Here is a 17,955-nt window from a genome sequence, read left to right on the forward strand (position 1 = left end):
GCTTGTAATCCACAGCACTCTTATATCAATGTGAATTTCCTCATAAGAAATAATGGAAACTCAGATGATTCGTTCCGCAACCATTTATTCATAAGTCCTTCAGTTTATAGTCCATATAAAAGATTATAGCAGTGTGATAGGTTGTGTAACCATAAAATGTCCAATCACAAAATGCAGCTTCCACCAAGGGGATTAGAAGCAAAATCCAGCAGGAGCTACAGAGTATAAAAGAGATGAGAGGCGCCTCTAAGTGTAGCAATATGATTACATTTAATGAAGGTCCAACATTTACCAACTCACATGGTTGATGATTAAAAGAGGCACATCTAAGTATGCAGGCATCCGGGGTAAAGCTGTCCACATAGACCATCTTCTGAACCACTGGCTCTCACCACTGTCAGTCTGCAGTCGTGACCGGGAAGAATAGCCTGCAGTAGAGTGATCTGAAAGTGAGGCTTTGAATCGCTTGTGGAGCGCAGCGTGAAAGGGATGATGAAGATTACATTGCGGAGGATGGTCTATGTGGACAGCTTTACCCCGCATGCCTACATACTTAGATGTGACTGTTTTAATCATCAACCATGTGAGTTGCTAAATGTTGAACCTTCATTAAATGTAATCATATTGCTACACTTAGAGGCGCCTCTCTTCTCTTTTATACGTTGTGACATAACGCTACTTGTATATCAAGACATCGCTTGTATATCAAGTCAAAATTTATTTAAAAAATTTGCTTGTCTTGCAAAGCGCTCTCAAACCAAGGTTTTACTGTATAAGTTAATAATTTACACAAGAGACAAAATAAAAGTGCAATAAACATATGATGAACTCATCCTAAATTTACATATCTGCAAATAAAGTCCATATAAAATGTGCAAAAAATATATATTATAAAAAAAATAAATATATTGTGCATATATAAGGTGCAAAAAGGTGCTCAGATTTTCTAAACTTCAATAGTCCCTTTTTCTTTGCTGTGAAGGAATGATGATAATGTACACCACCTAAGAAAGAGAGCTCCCAAAAGGAATCCCCACAATCAATTTAATGAGCTCCTTACCAGCTGCTCTGATCCCACAAGGAGACCATCAGACACCTTGCTGCATAGCAGCCATATTTACCACTATCTTGCATGCAAAGGTTCCACAATCTAAGCCAAAAATCCACATAGTCTAGTATTTCACCAACATTTTATTAAAATGATAAAATCACACTTACAATTTTGAAGGAATTACACAGCATGTGTTACAACCAGCAGGTCTAAGCAGTCAGGCCGACTTGCGGAATAATGTCACGTGTGAGGGGCCTCACACGTAACATATTTTTCCGCAAGTAGGTCTGACTGCTTGGACCTGCTGGTTGTAACACATGCTGTGTAATTCCTTCAAAATTGTAAGTGTGATTTTATCATTTTATTAACATTTTGGTGAAATAATACACTGCAGACTTTCCTCTGTACTTGAACTTCCTCTATGGAGTATATCTTGGCTTAGGAGTTTGTGGAACCTTTTCATGCAAGATCGTGGTATATATGGCTGCAGCAAGGCGTCTGATGGTCTTCTTTAATTGCTAGTGGTGATTACTTTTTGGAGCACACACACACATACATACATATATATATATATATATATGTGTGTGTGTGTGTGTGTGTGTGTGTATATATATATATATATATATATATATAAAGTGTGTGTGTGTGCGTGTAGCACCCACCTAGGTAGGTGCTAGAGAGAGAGAGAGTATAGCAGTACAGTACACCCCTCACATTTTTGTAAATAATTTATCATATCTTTTCATGTGACAACACTGAAAAAATGACACTTTGCTACAGTGCAAAGTAGTGAGTGCACAGCTTGTATAAGGGCCTTTTACATGAGTGGTGCGCTCAGCGGATTCTGTTTTTCTCAGAAGGGATTGATCCGCTGATCCCCGCTGAGCAGGCGGATGACAGCTCCGTCCCCGCTGTGTGTACAAAGATGGAGCTGTCAGAACCCTGCTCTCCTCTATGGGAGATCGGATGAAAACGGACTGCCTGTCTGTTTTCATCTGATCCGATTCTCCAGACGGATGGAAACTAGGGTTTTCATCCCTCCGAATTTCACGGACAGGATCGGATCGGATAGCAGCTCTAATGTAATTTGTTAACTTATACCTAGCACAAAGATAGCGCACTTTTTATTGTTTGGTTGGAGTTTGTTACACATCCTACTCGGATTAGTGATTTAGATGCTGCTGTCCGTTTAATCTAATTGAGTTTTTATTGCATTTGTTTTACTTTGTTTTTCATCATTAAAGTTTACAGTTTTTTTTTGCAAGCGCACAAGCCATGTAAATGAGATCTAAAGCAGGCTGATTTGTGTCAGATATTTATGAACAAATTCAACTACATAAGCATAAGGATTTATATGACATCATCTCTGAACCAGCATCCTAATCCAAAAAGTAGATGTTGGCCCTCCAGCAAGGAAAAGGAACCACATAAAAGTCTACGGGACTGTAATAAGCAGGTGTTGCCAGGATAGAGAAGACTTGCGGCACTAGATGTACACAATCCCCAGAGACCGTGCCCAGCAGATCTCAGTATATATCTGCAGAGTGGGAAGTTTGGATTGGTTAGGTCAAGGGCTAAAAGAACACATACACTTTGTTTAAAAAGTGGTAGAAAGCAGCATATGGGCCCCAGTAAAATGGTTAGCACCCAGTTCACCAATGATGACTGGAGTATTTTGCAATAGCAGTGTTAAATTGATATGTTATATTTGTGAAGCTCCCCAGGTAAATTGCTATATATTTTTGTTCAACCTGACACCATCTTCCTGTAGTCCTTTGTATGTTGTAAATTATTGTTTGAAGAGATTGCAAAGCTTAAACTTTTTTTTAGTGATTAAAATATCAAACATGATATACTTACCTGTTCTGTGCAGTGGTTTGCAAAGAGCAGTTCTGAACCTCCTCTTCTAGGGTTCCCTGCCAGCAGTCTTGGCTCCTCTTAAGTGTCTGCCCCCATAGAAAGCTCTTAATATGGGGGTAGACATGTGGGTTTGATTCAAGCCGGACTGCATCTAAGCCCCGCCCCTAGCTCTCTTCTCACAGGATTTGATTGACAGCAGCACGAGCCAGTGCTCCCACTGTTGCCTCTGTGCCTATGAGGAGAGCGAGAGACCAGCTATGCTGCTCTTGGACACAGCTCTGGATCCAAAGAGGAACCAGGTAAGTATTTGGGGGTAGGGGTGCTGGGGGGAGCTGATACTGGAAGTTTTTTTTACCATAATGCATTGAATGCATTAAAGTGAAAAAACCTGCATTTAGAAGCACTTTAAATTGTGCTAACCATAGTTTACAAGCCTCCTAAATGCCCCCTTGGTATTAAAGTCCAAATAAACTTTCAACTTAAATGAGCTAAATAGATTCCGAATGTATCAAACCAAAAGGTGTGCAATGTCTTACAGTTAATATACTTTAGGAAGTAGCCACAAATTGAGTAGAAAACCTGCCTCCTGCACGAATGTTGCAGAGAAGGACCCTTGTAATGAGTATAATAATCTGTTTGTCATCACTCAATGCAGACTATCTGCATTGAATTATCACATAAAACAAGTATGTATGCAAGTACATATGAATTTACTGTCATTTTCCATCCATATCTGCGTACCTATTTTGAGTCGAGGACTTAAAAGTAATAAAGCCAGGCAACAAGCAATTTGAATAGGTTATAGCATTAAAATGCAAAAAGTAGTAAAAGCGTCAGCACGACTAGTATCAAGTGATCAAACAGCCGCTATATCAAAATGTGCATATAGCTGTACATACCAAAGTAAAAAACAAAATCAGGGGCCCTACTGAGGAAGTTGATTGCCCTAGTGCATGACGCAACGCGTATAGGGGGCGGAGACTCCAGAAGGACGTGACCCAGCAGCAGACACAGGACCAGGGTTCGTACGGTCATGAAAATCCTGGAAAAGTCATGGGATTTTGACATGACACTTTCCAGGCCTGGAAAATGGGCAAACTTACTAAGTTTTGGAAAAGTCATGGAAAGTGTTGTGCAACTATTTCATTTTGTCTCTGGGCCCCCTGTATTCAGTGGGAGCGGGGGACAGTAAGTGGACTATTTTCTCTGTTTCGGGTTTAGGCGGATTAATCAGCCGCAGCACACTGCTGAAGCCTGATCACTGGTCTCTTCAATATGAATAGACCATGACAGGCTGGGAACTCTGCGGTGGATTGATCCGCTGAAACGGAGAAATTGTGCACTTACTGTCCCGCTCTCAGGGACGTACCAGCGGAGCTGGGCGGGGGGGCGCGTGCACTGGGGGGTGTCAGGCCGGTGTCCGCCGGGCCGCCCGCATCTCTGCACTATGGGGGGGGGGTGTCAGGCCGGTGTCCGTCGGGCCGCCCGCATCTCCATGTGAAGAAGGCAGCAGCAGGAAGAAGGTCAGTGAGAGTGCCTGAGGAGTCTCGTGTGGTGGATAGGAGGGGGATGGGATGGGACAGGACAGCTGCATAGAGAGGAATTGAACTTTCATATTCCTCATGTCTCATGTCGCTGAATGTTGTTACTCCTCCTAACAGAAGCTGCACTAGGAATATGGAAAGTTCAATTCATCTATATGCAGCTGCCCCATCCCCCTCCTATACAACTTCCTTTGCTGGCCCCCCTCAGTGCTCTTTTAGCCCCCACCCCAGTGCTCTTTTAGCCCCCCCCCAGTGCTCTTGCTCTTTAAGCCCCCCCCCCCCCCCAGTGCTCTTGCACTTTTAGCCCCCCCAGTGCTCTTTTAGCCCCCAGTGCTCTTTTAGCCCCCCCAGTGCTCTTTTACCCCCCCAGTGCTCTTTTACCCCCCCCAGTGCTCTTTTAGCCCCCCCAGTGCTCTTTACCTGCCCCCCTGCTCTTAGCCCCCTCCGTGCTCTTAGTCTTGCTCCCCCTCAGTGATTTCCTGTCCCCCCCCCCCCCAGACAGTGCTCTCCATTTCCCCCTCCCCCTGTGCTCTCAATCCCCCTGGTTTTCCCTGCCTGCCCCCCCCCCCAGTGCTCTCCACTCCCCTTTGCCTTCCAACCCCCCTGCAATGCTTTCCAAACCCCCCCTTAATTCTGTCTATTCCCCCCCCCATGCCCTTCAGCTCCTCCAGTGCTTTCTGCTTCCCCTGTGCTCTCCTGGCCCCCCTAGTGCTCTTCTATCTTCTATCATGTCCTCAGTCTCTGACCTTCTCTTGTATCATGTCCGCAGTCATTGACTATCTCTTGTATCATGTCCACAGTCTCCGACCATCCCCTGTACCATGTCCGCAGTCTCTGACCATCTCTTCTACCATGTCCGCAGTCTCTGACCATCTGTTCTACCATGTCTGCAGTCTCTGACCATCTCTTCTACCATGTCTGCAGTCTCTGACCATCTCTTCTACCATGTCCGCAGTCTCTGACCATCTCTTCTACCATGTCCGCAGCCTTTGACCATCTCCTGTACCATGTCCACAGCCTTTGAAAATCTCCTGTACCATGTCCACAGCCTCTAACCACCTCCTGTACCATGTCCACAGACTTTGACCACCTTCTGTACCATGTTCACAACCTTTGACCACCACCTGTACCATGTCCACAGGCTTTGACCACCACCTGTACCATGTCCACAGCCTCTAACCATCTCTTCTATCGTGTCCGTAATCTCTCACCATCTCTTGTCTTTTATCATGTCTGCAGTCTCTGAGGGGGTCTGGAGAGGAGTCAAAAGTGGGAGTGCTGTCGGGATGGGGATCACAGGAGAAGTCAGACATGTGTGGACTGGGGAGAGGAGACTACAGGATAAAACCAGAGCATGGTGCACCTAAGAGGAGGTCGCTTACAGTGCTGCCCGGCCAGTCTGAGGGGGGGTCACTGATGTAAGGTGACACTGTTATAAAGGTTCCTCCTTATATCAGGACCCCCCTCCCTTCCTTAGTCCATTCAATTTGTGGAAAGTGGTCTCTGGTCACCAGAGTCCCCCCTACATCAGAGTTCTCAGCTTTTTCACCCGTGCGCCTGAAGTGACACCCGCTCCCAGCTGCGGCAGTGGGGCTTCCATCTCATCCACTGTAAAACAAGGGACCATTTTGAGTCGCGCTGTATCCAGAAACGAAACCCTAACTGCAGAGGTACTGTACACTACAAAGATTGTCATTTATTTTAGTAAAAATATGCTGGGTGTGACATGGATTTTCTTCTTATTTAACATGTATACATAGACATTTCATGAAACTTTTCTTATACTGAATGTTATTGCACTTTATTATCGATTGCCTATTCATGAGCACATTATAATCGATTTTGCACAGTTTATTTATTGCGTAGTTTGCACATGATTTTTTGATGTATCTATACCCACATGATATCATTGCATTATTATTTTTATATTGGTAATTGGTTTACATATCCAAGACTTCAGCACTTTATTGATTAGCACTTTTGTAGTTTACTAAGCACCTTATTGATTATTGAGGCACTTTATTGCATATTTGCACATGATGATGTGTTAGTAGCGCTGTATCGTATGATTTTGTTTTGTATAGTATTAGAATGAGTGATATTTGTTTGTAAAGTTGATCCATTCTAGTTGAACAAAATCTCGCTCCTTTTTTTTTTTTTTGTCTTAGGAGAAAAGCCATATCAGTGCAAACTCTGCGATAAAGGATTTGCCCAGAAATGCCAGTTGGTCTTTCACAGACGAATGCATCATGGAGAGGAGAAACCATACAAATGTGATATGTGCAATCTACAGTTCGCTACTTCAAGCAATCTGAAGATTCATGCTAGGTCAGTAATGTGCACCAATACAACCCAGCAATAGGAATATAAAAAATTTTACAAGTTGTTTTAGTATATATTTTTTTTCTAACATGATCTATGGGCAGCAGTAGTTTTAATTAAAAAATAAAAGTTTGCAAAGGCCTACAATAGTTCTTTATTTTAATGATTCCCATAGAGCGGCTACCTGCTAGACCTGATTAGAAATTAGGGCTGCAACTAACGATTATTTTAATAATCGATTAGTTGCCGATTATTTTTTCGATTAATCGGATAAAATAATAAAAAAACTCAATATGCCTTTTTTTTCATTTATTTAAAATAATAATGAGCAAACAGAGTGTAAGTGCCGGTTCACACTTGTGCGATGCTGGAAGGCTGCATATTCGCAGCCTGTTCCCGCAGCGCATCTGCACAAGAGGCAGTTCACACTGCCATATGCGATACGCAGGGGTGTCAATTAAATGTTAACGACACCCCCAGTTTGATCGCATATCGCAGTGCGATCTGACAGTTCGCACAGGATCGGATCGCACAAGTGTGAACCACTGTGCGATCCGATCCTGATGCGGCTGAAAAAAAAGGGTCATGTGCAACGTTTGCGCAGGTGCAGTGCGAATCAGCGCACCCGCAGTAGTGTGAACCAGCACTTAGTGCCGGTTCACACTTGTGCGGTTTGCGAGATCGCATGTAATTCGGAGCGCACTGCTCCTAAATTACATGCAATCTCATGTGCACTTTGTATGGCTGAATTTGCAGCGCATCCGCAGCAAACTCGCACATGAGGCATTTTTGAGCCGCCTCAGGATCGGATCGCACAGTGGTTCACAGTTGTGCGATCCGATTCTGTGCAAACTGTCAGATCGCACTGCGATATGCAATCAAACTGGGGGTGTCGTTAACATTTAATTGACACCCCCTGCGTATCGCATATGGCAGTGTGAACTGCCTCTTGTGCGGATGCGATGCGGGAACACGCTGCATATTCGCAGCCTTCCCGCATCGCACAAATGTGAACCGAGCCTTATACCAAAACTTTTTTTTTTTTTCTTAATTAAGCTCCTATATACTGTAAATAATATAATAAATGCTTATCTAGCTAAAAGAGTTCATATTCCTTATAAGGTGCAATATTATAATAGAAAAATAAGTGAATAAAAACATCCATGTCAGCCATAGATATGAAATAGGCAGCATAGAAAGACCCCCTTTATGTGCTATATGGACGTTTTTAATCACTTATTTTTCTATTAGAATATTGCACTTTATAAGGAATATTAACTCTTTTATCTGGAGAAGCTTTTATTATATTTTTTGGCGAGCTGCATTGCATGGACAGTCACAGGACACTGTAGCTTTAATCTCGGCACTCACGTTCTGCTGCTTCTGTCCTCTTTTCTGCCTCACCTCGATATGACTCACTGACTCCCTCACTGACATCAGGAAGAGGGCAGAGAGGAAAGGCAGAGAGGAAAGGAGGAGGGAGGAGGGGGGAAGTCACGGAAGTGCAGAGCTGTGCGAGAGAGAGACAGTGAATGCAGCCGTCGGCTTCACAGAGCAGACAGCTCGCTGACAGGCGGGGAAAGTTCACAAAGCAGCACAACTAATCGACGGAGCAACTAATCGATAATGACAATCGTTGACAACGATTGTAATTATCGATTATTGACGATTAGTTGTTTCAGCCCTATTAGAAATATTGAGGGGCTTTAAGAGTACTTCTGGGCACTGTAACCTCTTGCTAGTCATTTTGTGCCATAAAACCCTGATACTTCAATGCTAGAAAACATAAAAAAAAAAAAATGGGGAGCTAATGATAAGTATTCCTCTAGGGATCATGGACATTTAATATTAGAAAGGGGTTCTTGGTTATAAATAATCAGGCTCTACTAGATTATTGCCTAACTCTGAGCATGACAAATAATTTCTCTTTAGTGACACACTCCCTCTCTCCCTCTCTACAAGTTAACATACATATCGCCAGCACACCAGAGGTCTTCAGGCCACGACCAAACGTTTATTCAAAGTGATCACAACATATTAGCCACACAGGACCCCTTGGTTAGGCATGTGATAAGTAGATACAGTAGTGCAAAAACATTTAAAATAGCATCCACTTGTCACACGAGTAGTGAAGGGAGACACTCCCTGACATCATATGATGTCATAAATCCTGCCAAAAGTAGTGGACATAAACAATAAGTACCCCTGTCTGTTGAATTCACATCTATGAAAACCACTGATAATAAAAAGGGGGACTGGGTAGAAATTCTGCTACTGTAGATGCACGGTACCATGCCTCCATCCACTATTCCACTATAATAACACACACTACCAAATTGGACACCTCTATAGGATGAGCCTGTCTGGGGAGGTACAGTTGCTAGGTAAGCGTACTATCGTTCACTAGTAACGCATTGCACATGGCTGCCCATACTAAGGCAGCCGGGGAAACTGGATGGCCAGGCACACCGATGCCATAGACACAATGATATCAGGACGCCTGGCCATCTCCAGCTGTCAAAAGCAACTTAGAAGAAAGGAATACATTTAGCACGGTGGTGAGGGGTGTAAGAGCAAAATTAAAAAGTAAATAAAGCCAAGGTGTGTGATGTAACAGATGAGGGGAAAGTAGAGACAAAAAAGAAAAATATAGAGGAGGACAATGGGAAAAGTCAAGGTAAATATGAGGAGATATTAGAGGATAAACCACTTAAAAATCAAGATCCAGAAGGAGTACAAATACAGTAAGGACAGAGACGCAAAAAAAATGTTGATGACTACATAACAAAAGAAGTAGCAAAAAGATAGACAGGGCTAGAAAAAATCAAGAGGGATCAAGTGGGGTAAAGAAAGGGAATGGGGGGGGAAACGAAGAGGCAGAGGGAAAGAAGACAGGGACGTTGAGAAAGGGAAAATTAGGGAATTGTCAGGAAAAGGGTGGAGGGGAAAATGGAATGGAGAAGACACCAAACAAGTCCTGGGGGCCATATTGGGAAAATTGCAGCTGCACTTATACAGTGCACATAATGCTAAGAATAACAACCCTCAAAAGGTTGGCAAGTATGGTGCCGCAAACACAGCCAATTTAGAACAATTTCCAAAGTGTTGGTCCATATCCAGGTGGGAAGCGTTACATAAAAGAAACAGGAAGAAAACAGAAATACTTAGATACAAATGTTGGCCAAACGACTGGCCCATTGAAAAGGTTCTTCCAGCGACTTAGAAACAACATTAGGGTTGTCTTAGCAAAAACAGAGAAAGGTGAACAGATTGACTTGAACAAACCAGTAGCAGTGCACTTTGTTACACATTGACATCAGACCCATGAACTTAGGGACATGGTGATGGAACATGTTAAAGCGGAGTTCCACTCAAAGTGGAACTTCCACTTTAAGGCCTCCTGACCCCCTGCCATGCCACATTTGACATGTCATTTTTTTTGGGGGGATGGGAGCGGGTACCTAGTTTTGGCAGGTACCCGCTCCCACTTCAGCTCGGGCCACCAAGGCGGCTCAAATGGAAGTTCTCCTCTCCCCCTCCCTCCCTGCAATCTTCTGGGACACGTTACAGGTCCCAGAAGATTGCTCATCCACTCAGGACGTGCAGCGTGACTCATGCATGCGCAGTGAGCACCCAGCTGTGAAGCCTCAAGCTGTCACAGCTGGGTTCCCATAGTAGTGATGCCGACACCGCGGGGAGAAGAGGGAGAGAACCGAGGCTCACTTTTCTTTCTGCTCTAGCTTAACTGTGGTAGTGTTCTTGCCAACCTCATGAGGGTGGTTATAGTTATAATGGGTTTTTTTTTTTTTTTTAATGCCTTGACATATGTTTTCACACAGCCACTCTCAACTTGGGTTCCTCCAGAGGTTGCTAGGGGCTCCTTGAGCTGTGGCCTACCTGGCCTCTGATTTGATGATGTCTGCATACTGTAGTTCCAAATTCTGGCCACCTTTGCAAGAAGTTGCATTCTTCCCAATGTCAGTAAATATACATGGTATTTTTCCCACTGACCCCCAATGAATTGGTTTTAGCAGGGGTTTTCCAGGACCTGAAAACTATTTCAAGGGTTCAAAGGTAACTGGCTACTTTAACATGTTAAACCCTATTCAAGATTTTAGTAATTGGGTCTAGACCTACTTTAAGCTGTGCCACAATGACAAAAAAGAAGGGTGATGCCCCCTGCATGTATTTTGTGCTGAATGTTTGCATTTGGCTGAAATGCATCCTTAATTCCACTTCTCTTAGTCTGTTTTTCAAAAACACTTTCTGAAATGTCACTAACTGATGCTCTGCTTGTTTTATGACAGAAAACACAGTGGAGAAAAGCCATATGTCTGTGACCGATGTGGTCAGAGGTTTGCACAGGCCAGTACCCTGACATACCATGTCCGCCGTCATACAGGAGAAAAACCATATGTCTGTGACACATGTGGGAAAGCATTTGCTGTATCAAGTTCTCTAATTACTCATGCAAGAAAACATACAGGTAACAAAAATAACAAGGCTTACTAAGGACTTTGTTCAAAGTACATAAAACTGATACTTTAGTGTTGTAGGTGGGATTTGGCATTATAAATAACATTCGTGCTGCTTAACCAAACTGACCATACACCGTTTGAATTTCAGCTGATCCCTACTGATTTAGTTGAAATGTGAACTGCGGGTGGCCCTCTCGGAACCACCAGAGCTTTGATTAATAATCGGAGCAGTTGAGTGGAATTTTTCAGCCGAACAGTCACTGCATCTGGTCACTGTTTGGGTATTCAGACAGCCACAGGCGCTGCAGCTTTATAAATGCAATAGCTGTCTGGAGATTCCTCCATCCAAGCTGTTTAGTGTGGATGGAAAAAAACCTACCACATGTCTCTTGTTCAGCCCACAGTCTATGTGCGTATTGCTAACTTTAGCCTGCCTTACGCTGATAATGTTCTGCTGGGTAGCTTCAGACTGTCTATTTGTGAGAAATTCTCATTGATCTTTTTCTAGTGATCAGTCTTGGTCACTAATGGACAAATGAGATTCTTTTCACAATTATCAACTTTATATGTGCAGGTGTATAGGTGAGCATACATGAAACAGTCTTTTAATATTCTGATCGTATCTTACAAAAAACGATGAGTGGGTTTTTGAGTCAAATTACGTAGTTTGTATGTATGCGATTAAAAAAGTCCTATAGATAGAGTGATTTATAATTATAGTAGTATTTAACAGAAATCAAAGGAAACCTTTTGTGTATGGCCACTTTCAGGATGGCCATTCATTGAGCAATTTTTACAAGGGGCGTGTATATGTGCAGCTTCAGGGTAGGGAATGACTCCGTCTCGGCTGGTTGAAAAGAGCATCCGAACACACCCAAGCTCATCTCATCTCAGCTCATCAAGGCTGGCACAAGGCTTTAAAAAATCAGGTGGTATAATACTGGCCTTTGGCTATAAAATGAGAAGTGATTTCTGAATTTAAACTGATCACTTGTTTGTAATAGATAACAGAAATGCAATTGCAAAAATACCACAACCCTTTTCTATATTAAAAAAAAGTTATTATGATTTCTGTAATCCCCATGCTTCTGACATATGTGGAAGAATTGAAGCATAACCAAGGACAATTTTTTTATAACTGTGAATGGGGTAATAAGGAATTAGAACAACTGTCAGGTTTTTATTGTTGTCTGTGCCCCTTTTAAGTTGCTGCCAATTCAAGAGTGAAGGGGAGACCTTTCCATTGGGGACACTTGTTGCAGTGACAGCTATCTAAGAGGGTTGCCCCTCAAATTGGAATGATATCTCTTACTTTTTTGTTAAGCCTACGGGACAGGGAATGAAGGGAAATCTCCCTAATGAGATGCAGATGGCAAAAGAAAAGAAATGACATGGTTTAGCCCTCCAAAACTTTATCTAATGCTGGCCATACACTAGCCGAAAAATAGTTTGAAAATCTGTCATTTGGTCCGTTCCCTTGTTTTTCGTCCAGTTAATGGGCACAAATAGAAAATCAGTTTTAACTTTTCAGAGCCGAAAAATTGAAGGAACAGTTTGGAAAATTCTGCCGAACGAAAGATAAATTGAAAGGTTAATGTGTTTCTCGTCCGAATTGTTTGCACTAGGCATATGTGACAAACTGAACGAAAAACTGATTTGTTTATGTCCATTGAACAATTTATTGTTCAAAATTTGGTCATTACATGATGGCACATTCGTCTGCTCTCATGACCGATTTTTCATTTTTCAAAAATGAGTTTGAATGATTTTTTGGCTAGTGTATGGCCAGCTTTAAATGGGAAAAAAAAGAAGTTTTGGCTTTATATGTACTTTAAAAATCAGCAAAGGTTTGTGTATCCACTTCTCTACTTATTAGCTGTATGTGGTGGTAGGGAAGGCCAATGCCTCAGAGTGGTCTTAAGGCCCGTACACACGATACGAAAATCAGAAGTAAAATTTTGTCCGACGAACGATCCGCCAATTTTTCGGATTATTAGTATAGTGCTTTCGACAGCCGATTACAAATTTTCGGATGACAAAAACTGGATGTGCAGACTATAAAATTTTTATCGTACGTCAACACAACGTCCGATTTTCGTTTAATTAGTACAGTTTTCATCCGAAAAAAATCATAAGAGCAAGACTAGGCATGCTCAGAAATGAAAGAATACATACAAAACAATTCAACACATGATATCACTTCTGGTTTTGAATTCTGTCGTACAGGAACTTTCGTATAAAAAGTAACCTCTTCACTTTCGACATGAGACTAGCATGCAACAAAAAACGGACGAAAGAATCGTCCGATAATCTGATGTGTGTACGAGGCTTTAGTGTACACTCCAGTCAAAAAGGAGAATTAAGCCTTGAAATGCATACAGCCTGTTTTTCATTCACTTGTGCATAAGTCCACCCAAGTCAATTTGATCTGTGAACTAATTATACTTACCTGTTGCAGTGCAAAAATAGGTTTTTCCAACCACATGACCCTCTTCACTGTCTCTCATATCATGATGGATCAAAGTCACAGAACTAAGATTTGAAACTTTTTCTTCAGGATTGTATCTCATAAACTGTACAGCAAGCACAGAGGTAGAAAGTTACACAGCATAGGAGGCATGCTCTCCCACCAAGGATGGGAGGTGCTGTGTGTACTCTTTAAAATAAAGTGTGCACAATCAGCAGTTCTAGTTGTCCTGGACAAAAGATCTTTAAAGGAAAACTATAATTATTTAGGATCAGTTTCTTTATTTTATGTTCATGCAGTACATTTTTAAAAGAAGTCCCGCTAGACTTCTAAATTTTCTATTTAATCCTTTAGGGAAAACCAAGTGCATGCAACACTTGATTCTATTGGAATTTGTCCTGCCATGGGTAAGCAGCATGATGGGAGAGTTTTCCATCTGACCGACCAAGCTGCAAGAAAAGAGACAAATTGTGAGTGACACTGCTGGTTTTTGACAGCAGGGGACATGCTGTAGACCAGTGTTTCCATTCACAAAGGCAGTAAAAGCAGGTAGTTGATCCACATTTTTACCACCACCGACCACTCACCTAAATCCTGACATTGCAGCTGGATATTGTAATACACGTACGGCGGTCATGATCCTTTACCTGCAATGTTTCATAGGTGACAACAGCTGTCAAAATTGCCCTTTGGGGTCAGGGCTGCACTGCAACCACAAACCAGCTGCTTGGCTCATGGTTTTGGTTCAGTATTTCAATACAAAATCTTCCTTGGGGATTAAAAAAAAAGGCATTTGAGAGGTTGCAGCATTGCCTCCTGAATGCCTGACAGCTACTGCTCTACTGCCTTCCGAAAAGTGATCCAGTCCATCTGTGTGAAAGAGCACTATAGGTTTTCTAAAGAAAGAGCAAGTAAGAGGTCAAGACTGTCCCTCAAATTGAATTAATAGGCTCCTGTATGAACAGAGCAAGCCTGGAGGTGGAAGGAAAAAAAAGAAAACACTCCTCTCACTAATTCAGGTGTGTGTAGATCAAGCTTGAGCTATTGAATGCTAAAGACAGTCTGTTTTAGACAGCAGTTAAGATTAACCCAGTAAATGTGAAAATATGCCTACTGGGCCTTCTGCTGGCTGAAAATATAACCATGAAATATGTTGAAGCAATAATTTACATGGACTTTATATTTTTTTTTAAATTGTATTTTTAAAATTCTGAATATAAAACCTAAATGAAGAAAATGTATACTAGAACAGTATGCGTTTTCCTGTAATATTCAAGGACAGAGAATGTTCACCAAGTACAAACTGCTTATTGTCTGCTAGTTATCCCTTCAACACTGCATTTTCTTGAGTGCTGTACATGCATGAGGACATTACTCACTGATTAGAATTATTAACAACTGCTTTACAACCGCTCTTGTTGCCTATAGCAACTCAGTGTATTCACCATTTTTCCATGCTGATGCAGAGACAGAAAGATAACAATTGGATTGGTTGCAATGGTCTTCCTTCGGACACATCCATTTATGGAGCTCATTGATATTTTATTGAAATGTTCTTTGTGAATAATAAACTGTTTGATGTTATGCTTGCCAGTGCATTGACTTCTGTTTGCAATACATAGGGGAAAAACCTTACATTTGTGGAGTCTGTGGGAAGAGCTTCATTTCTTCGGGAGAACTTAATAAACATTTCCGGTCTCATACAGGTATGATATTCATTTTTTGAAGCTTTTTTTCCTTGAGGCTGGGTTCACACTATTGCGATGCAAGAACCAGAATGATTTCAGTGCGGGTTCCCGCATCGCATTTCTTTCGCAGGCAGTTCACACTGTCCTATGTAAACAGCTGTGGGTTTCAATACAAATTACACCCCCAGGTCGGTTCGCAGATACAGTGTGAACTGCCAAATGGTGCAGGAATCGGATCGCATGAGTGTGAACTAGAATAGGTATTTGGCTGAATGAAAAGACAGGGGGGAAAACAAATTTGACTTAACAGGTATAAAGAAGCAATAATGCAGAACAGGTTCATTATGGTAAAAACATGTAAGCTACACAATTTTGGACCTTTCACAGCAATGGGGTTGATTAACTAAAACTGGAGATTGCAAAATCTGGTGCTACTCTGCATTGAAACCAATCAGTTTTTTTTTTGTTTCAAAACTTAATTGAAAAAACTGAAGTTAGAAGCTGGTTGGCTACTGTGCCCAACTGCATCATTGTTTGAGTACTAGTTTTAGTAAACAACCCCAATGTCTCTGCATGTCAATCAGGGTAACATGGCTGCATAGTATAGTCTCTATGGCTGGGTTCACACTCTTGCGATGCGGGAACCAGCGCGGCTCCAGTGCGGGTTTCCGCATCACATGTCTCTAGCAAGCAGTACACACTGCCCTATGCGAACCGCTGTGGATGTCAATACAAAGTTAATGACACCCCCATTTTGGTTCGCAGTGCTAACTGTCAAATGGTGCAGGAATCAGATTGCATAGGTGTGAACACCCATGCGATCCGATTCCAGTGCCGACCAAAAAAGGTTCTGCACCATTTTTGTGCGAACGCGATGCAAATTCAGCAATACAGTTTGTATGGCTAAATTTGGATCGCACAGACATTGTTTGTGATCTGCACAGCAGTGCAGTGCGAATCACATGCGATGTCTATCATCGCAATAGTGTGACCCCAGCCTAAAGGACGGCTGTGAAATTACTTAATTTTAAGAACCCATTTCCTGCAAACTAAATGGTACTAACTCTTTTTATATTTTTGCTGCTTGTTTATCTTAAGCTGGCAACGCACAGCTTGGATTTTAACTGATTCTTCCTGACGACACCACCTGGCTCAACAAGAATGAGTTTTTCAATTGGCTTTGTTAAATTAGCCGAGCAGTGTTAATTTTGACAATAAGATAACTGATTCAGATAACTAAAATACGTCTAAAACTAAAATAGCATTTTGATCAAAAGACTATAACTAAAACTAAATAGAAATTTAACGTCAAAATTAACCCTGGAGCCGAGCTGAAAATTGTTGGCCAAACAGTGACTGCAGGGTCCCGCCTACTTTTTCTTCCTTTTTATCTTGGATGGAGGAATCCACTATATTTATCTCATTTGGGAAAATATACCTGTATGGCTAGCCTTAGTTCCAGAGCTGTGGCCTGTTTCTGTGTTTGCATCCTCAGTGGCAAAATTCGTTTAGTAAAAGCTACATCTCAGACCTGGACCAATGAAACAGAAGATATGGTAAAAATAAATGTAGAAACAATAAGGGGATCAGCTGAATATAGAGTTGGGAAAGGATAAAACTCATCCATTTATTTATAGATGTATTGCTGTTTGTGTCCCGTTGGGAAGGTTTCTCTTTCTCCAAGGGATATTCTCCTCTGAGACAGTTGTCACAGGCACAGATGTCACTATTGAAAGATTACCTTTACCTCTTGTTCTGTAAAATGATGGATTTCCTATTTATTTTTGTGTTGGTGAAAACAGTCATCAGGAAAAATAAAGAGTGAGACTCCCCAGCATTGACACAGCACAATAAAAAGTGACAGGGCTTCTAATTCTCTCTCACATTTTATTATTTTTTTTAAATGCAAGCAGTGTAAATACCTGATTTTGACTTTGTATCAGCCTCTTACAATCCATAGTTCTGAGCTCTGAGTGGGAGAGGGAGATGAAACACAGGAAGCCATTTAGTTCACATGCTGATCAAAGGCATGCTGATAGGAGAAGAAATCAGAAAGAAGAGATGGACCCATCACTGTGCTGCTTCTCCTTCATTGTTCATTCACAGGCTGGGGGCAGGTTCATGACAGCCTGGAGCTCAGAGGAAGAGGGTTAAATGATGCTGGCTGTCATTCAAACCAGGATAATGTGAATAATATGGCTACATTCACACCGGTGATTGGGACTGGTGCGAATTGTAGCGGTATGAATCAGAGAATCTTGCTGCGGCTCTCAGCATCTAGGTGTGTCCGCCAGCCCCATTCACTATAATTGACAGGTCACCGGTGGCCACAGGTATGCACAGCCAGCGATTACCACTAATGAACTCTCACTTTGTGGGTACTCACTGGCTGTGTTTAGAGAATCGCGGATATCTGCGGCACCAACAATCTGTCATTTAACGGGGGCCAGCGGCCACGCCTAGTCACTTAGAGCTGCAGCAAAAGTCAGAAGATTCCTGCTGCTAAAATTCGCACCGACCGTAATCGCTGACATGAATGTAAACT

General features: G+C 42.1%; 1 protein-coding gene across 1 annotated transcript in view; it reads left to right on the plus strand.

Annotated features, from left to right (window-relative positions):
* The window catches only part of MYNN (myoneurin), a 39,440-nt gene that overhangs the window by 12,687 nt on the left and 8,798 nt on the right, over positions 1–17,955 (plus strand). The window contains exons 4-6 of the mRNA XM_082248816.1: positions 6,624–6,783; positions 11,085–11,263; positions 15,345–15,428. Of these exons, the coding sequence (XP_082104942.1) occupies positions 6,624–6,783; positions 11,085–11,263; positions 15,345–15,428 (423 nt within the window). The remainder of the gene's footprint in view (positions 1–6,623; positions 6,784–11,084; positions 11,264–15,344; positions 15,429–17,955) is intronic.

This window comes from Pelophylax lessonae (assembly GCF_965119305.1).
Source record: "Pelophylax lessonae genome assembly, chromosome: 3".
Classification (NCBI taxonomy): Eukaryota; Metazoa; Chordata; class Amphibia; order Anura; family Ranidae; genus Pelophylax; species Pelophylax lessonae.